Consider the following 5,597-nt stretch of genomic DNA (forward strand, 5'->3'; position numbering starts at 1 on the left):
GAATGGTGAACCTTGAGAAGACATCTAACGCCAGTGTGAAGAAAAAGCAGCGTGCAAAAACGAACAGAGCGCAGACCATCCGTCAGTGATGGGCAGTCCTTGACGTACCAAGTACCCAAGTACATTTCTGTGTACTTGTACTTTACCTTGAGTACATTTTAAGCCGTGTACTTTGTACCGTACTTAAAGTACTCTTTTCCGAGTACTTTCCCATCAAGTACCCAAACTGGACTCCAGACAAAAAGTCACAAAAGAGTATCAAAAATGCACCCTACTAAAAGCGCTAAAATGACAAGAAAACGAAAACACACAGATAGAGCTATCTGTGTGTTTTCGTCTTCTTGTCGTCATTTTAGCGCTGAACAGCCCAGTTGACTGATTACCTCTCTACATGTAACTGCAAATTATGTCATCTGATTAAGTTCATATTCATAGGGGGGGGGTATGTTTATTAAGAAAGGAAAGGTCAGCCAGACGAAGGTCGGCTTGCTATTCCAAACAAAAAAGGCGAAGGAAAGAAAAGGGGACGAAAAGAAGAAAAGGAAAGGAGAAGAAAAAAAGTTAAGAACAAAGGAGATAAGGGAAGGAAAGGAAGAACACAAAACTAAAACTGAAAAGTCACACAATCACAAGGCGTTGACAAGGTTCGAAGCGTGGAGAAAGCGGAGGAGCGCTGTGGTGACTGCCCACTGGGTCGAGAGAGAAACACAGGGAGCCCAGGAGACCCGTGTTACGCAGGAGATGTGGAAGCCATCTTGTGGACAGACTCCGAGGTTGCTTTGCATTGGATCTACGGATCTCCCTCGGCGTGGAAACCTTTTGTACGGAACCGCGTTGCTGAGATTCAATCTTCTACGCAAACCCGCCAATGGAGACACTGTCCTGGTCCCGACAATCCTGCCGACCTTTTGACGAGGGGTGTGTCATGCCGACGCCTTCTAGACACTACGTGTTGGTGGAATGGCCCGAGTTGGCTGTGCAGTCCTGAATCCAGCCAATGCTCCAGGAGATGTCTACTCCGAGGCTAAGACCCCCGACGTTCTCGCAGTGATGACAGTGATCAACGAGCCCATCCTGCAAGTACGAAAGTACAGCTCATTCTCCAGACTGCTCCGGGTTACGTCATTGGTGCTACGGTTTGTCCACAACAGCAGTAGCCCTTCCCTCAAGGACAGGGGTATGCCAAGTTCAGAAGAGATTAATGCGGCAGAGCACTATTGGATTAGAAATGCTCAGCGTGAGTCTTTTGGATTGCAGCCTACCACCCACACTTCTCTTCGGAACGCCTCCTTGTTTCGTGACGACGAAGGGATCCTCCGCATGCAAGGACGTTTCCAGTACGGTGTCTTTCCTGATGCAGTCAAGCATCCTATAGTCTTGCCCTCGGACTACCCTGTCACAGCCATGATTATCAGGCAGACTCGCTTACGGTTGCTGCACGCTGGCGTCCAAAGAACACTGAATGACCTACGGGAGGCCTACTGGGTCATTCGAGGACGGCAAGTGGTAAAGTGGGTGGTGCACGGCTGTCGCGTTTGCCGGCGAGCGAAAGCCCGCGCGTGTACTGAGATTGCTGGTCTCCTGCCTCGGAACCGAATATCAGCTGCAGCGCCATTTGATGTGACAGGAACCGATTATGCTGGGCCACTCTTTTACAGACCACCCTATGGAGAGAGCAATGTTTCAAGAAAGTGTTACATCCTCATCTTCACTTGCGCCGTAACTAGGGCAGTTCATTTAGAGCTCAGAGAATCTATGACTGCCGAAGACTTTTTGAAGGCCTTCAAGAGATTTGTATCGAGACGAGGTGTGCCAGGAACAGTATACTCTGATAATTTCCGCACCTTCAAGAGCGTGTCCCGTGAACTTTCCGTTGGCCAGTTGTCGCAGGATCCAGATGTGAACGGGTTCCGTACGGTACATCGGATCAGCTGGAAGTTTATCGTTGAGCGCGCTGCCTGGTGGGGAGGCTTTTGGGAACGCCTAATAAAAAGCGCCAAAGTGTGTCTACGGAAGATACTGGGAAAAAGCACCCTAACATATAGCGAGCTTGCCACTGTTGTCACGGAGGTGGAAGCCGTTCTGAACTCACGGCCCTTGACTTATGTTTCCGAGGATCCAGACGATCTCTCCGTGCTCACGCCTGGTCACTTCCTGGTTGGTAAACGTATTACAACCCTTCCCTACGAGCCTGCAGTCGAGTTGCGTTCGACGTCAAACCAGCTGAGGCGACGATGGAAGTACCTCGAGCGCTTGATGGAGTCGTTTTGGACTAGATGGACCAAGGAGTATATCCTGTACCTGAGATCCGCGAACATGCGCAGGCCACTTTCACCGTGCAGCGTCAAGACAGGAGACGTCGTTCTCATAGCCAAGGAGAATGCGCCTCGGGTGTCTTGGCCCCTTGGCCGCGTTGAAAGTACAAGAGAGAGCGCCGATGACCGCATCCGATCTTGCCAGGTCAGGATATCGAGGGGCAAAGTTATCTGTAGACCAATTCAACTGCTACACAAGTTAGATTAATTGCTAGGGTCTCTCATCTGCTTCATCGACATCGTCAATTCAGGGGTGGGAGTGTAAAGAAAGATGACATCATATCGCGTAAAATCATGGCACGGATCTCGTGACTTGAGATTCTTCCGCCATCTTCATATTCATTAAACGTCTTGCAGTACCCTTGAACAGACGTCCTCTCTTCTTGTTACAATTTTGTTACAACCATATTCACAGGTTAGCACTTAAGCTAGGACTTTAATGCATTAGAGCATTTGTCAAGAATGCTCGCTAAAGTTTTGCCAAAAAAGCAAGACACATATACTAAACAGTGAAATGCAAAGTGATACAAATTAATTTCACAATGTACTTGATGAATACTTGAAGTACTTTGCCTAGTACTTTGTACTTTGCCCATCACTGGCTAGGGGGAGCCTTATGGAAATGTTGGCCGTCAAGCCCATAGTGAATATTCGACGATGAACATAGAAAAATTCTATGCTGTGATGAGAATGCACTTCCTCGTAAAGAGCATTAACCGTTCTCGCGCAGAGCGGAGCAAAAGCAGAAACTTTCAAAGGAGGCGCGTCTCCAGTGAATACACTTATGTGAGCATTCAGACTCGTGTACAGATGTTCCTTGTTTTCATTGTGTGTATATGTATGTACATATATATCATGATGAGGGGACGAAACAGGTTATTTCTATTGCTGTGTATAATAAATATTGTTTTGGCATTGCCAGGTTGAAATTTGGAGATGTCTTCACTAGCTGACTGATAGGAAACGTTATACATCGAGGGACAAAAAGAAAGATCAACCGGCCTTGTTGTTATGACATTAAAAAAGAAAACTAAAAGTAAGAATGGACAAAAAAAATAACCTGATAAAAGGGAGATATAAAAGTTGAAAAGGGAGGTTGCCATCAGCTTTGTCACGTCCGAGCTACGCATGGGACATACCAAGCTGAGTACCTGATCCTTTGCATGCCTGGATAAGCGATCTTCAATGCGTTTTAAGCTATTCGTTTTCCATTGATATTTACCCCTCACTGTTCCATTCCTCCGCAAAACTTCTCGGCCACACGGGCGAAAACGGCCCGTTCAGCAGACGCGCTTCGGGAGCGTTCGGGAGAATCTTCGCATACATCCCTGTTGGCGCGCCACCTGACGGCGTCTTCCGCGAACGTGTCGCCTGCGAAGCTACTTCCGCCCTGATTCTTTTGCACTTTTCGTTTTCTTTTTTTTTTTCATTTTCTGTCATGAACTTTTTGTGAATTATGCCGTTCATTTTCTTCATTCTTTTTTTTTTTTTTAATGTAGTGTATTGGTTTCACTGAATTGGAACTCGGGAACTTGCCGTCAGTCACTGTAACCGACCGTCTGCGAACTTTTTTCCTTTTCAACCGTATTTATCTGCCTCGTGTTTTTTATTATTATTATTATTTTGGAGACAAAATGCGAATGGCAGATACAAAAGCACGTGAACTCGCGAACTGAAAGTTCGTAAGCTCAATCCACGTAGCAAACAATGCGCTTTGTGCCTTTCGCTCTCCACAAAATCTGCCGTGCATTTTTGGTTTCGATAAAGAAAAGTTTGATTATCTTGTCAATATTATCAGCATATTTACTGGAATTAAGATGAATTAAATATGTAACGGCAGATTACGGCAAATGTTCACACTAAGAGGACTGCCCCGGCTTATATTTTGGAGTGGTAATCAGGGCGTGTTGCTCGCCCATCTCAGAATCACAATATAATTGTTCTTATTCCTATCTTGTGTTTGTATCTTGTTCGTAAAAGGTCTCTATTCGATGTCCGCACCCTCTGAGTTAATCCGCGCATAGTTTGTCTAGATGCAACCAACCCGATAATGTTCCTGGGTCTACCCACTTAGATGGTTGTCATGATACATTTCAGGGAGATAACATTTCATTATTAAAGATGAATGGCGAAGTTGCAAAATTTACGTGTACCTTAGAATGCGTTTGCTTCATTTCGATTTTATTGGTCAGTCAAATCGGTTTCTAATACGAAAAGCAAATAGGAGTGTCCTCTTTAGCATAACCGGGTTGTGCCTAGAACAGGTAATCAATTTTGTACAAGAATCAGTAGTCAGTTTCGTCCAGACTAGGACTCGAACTATAGGCTAAATTTTCGTTTATTGTCATCTCATTCTCATACGCATTAGCAAAGCATGCTAAGAACAGCGCAAATTCCACTGGTGGTTGAACCCGGAAAACACAATCTGGAAATGAAAAAATGGCTAGGAAGCAAGCGAACTGGTGAAGATGATGCATAATGTAAAAACCCCGGGACTAGGGAACACGAAGGGACAGACACTGTGTTGTGTCTTCGTGACTTCGCCTTGTGACTTCGTGTTGTGTCTGTCCCTTCGTGTTCCCTAGTCTCGGGGTTTTTACATTATGCACAATCTGGAGTTTCCTTCAGGTCCCTGGTTGACCTTGTGTATTGCAAAACGCAACAAGATGCGTCTTTTTGCCCCTGTGTATTGTTTGTGAATGTAACGTAGAGTAGTCATACTCAGGTTGGGGATCGTGGGCAGAGCCGTAGCGACGGGTGTGCGAGAGGGGTAACGGTCCCGGGCGCCCTCGGGGGCGCCAAACGGCAGGCCCTGGCAGGTTGGTTGGACAGGATAAAGCGGGAACGAAGGAAATTTGAATTTACGATCACGGCAGTGCAAATAGGCGTCTTCATTCCTTTGTTTACAGAGCTTCTGACGGCAGTTGGAGAAGGGGGGGGCTTCAGATTTACCCTGCCCTGGCCGCAAACTTGCCTCATTACGGCTCTGATCGTGGGGAATTCCTCTTTGTGTCGTTTGCAGGGTGATTGCCCTGCGGATCCTCTAAGAAACCTTTGGGTACTCTAACCCTAAAAGAAGGCATGCATACCCATACGACGAGAGAAAACAGCCCAGATTAGGTAACGTTCGTTGTGGAAGTCGTTTCCGTTTATATAGGGAAACCAATTGTGCATGGTTGCTACGAGTAAAAAATGATTGGATTCCTCAGCATCAGCACATGTAAGCAAAAGCCGAGTTAAGAATATAGTACTCATTTGTAACATAATTCCTTTATTATATTA

The 5,597-nt window shown here is 46.0% G+C and overlaps 1 protein-coding gene across 1 annotated transcript; it reads left to right on the top strand.

The window, feature by feature from the left end:
- Positions 1-960: 960 nt before the first annotated feature.
- On the top strand, positions 961-2,523 carry LOC135383466 (uncharacterized). The gene has a single exon (XM_064612928.1). The coding sequence runs from the start codon at positions 961-963 to the stop codon at positions 2,521-2,523; it is 1,563 nt and encodes a 520-aa protein (XP_064468998.1).
- The last annotated feature ends 3,074 nt before the right edge of the window (positions 2,524-5,597 follow it).

The sequence above is a fragment of the Ornithodoros turicata genome, chromosome 1, assembly GCF_037126465.1.
Source record: "Ornithodoros turicata isolate Travis chromosome 1, ASM3712646v1, whole genome shotgun sequence".
NCBI classification, from domain to species: domain Eukaryota; kingdom Metazoa; phylum Arthropoda; class Arachnida; order Ixodida; family Argasidae; genus Ornithodoros; species Ornithodoros turicata.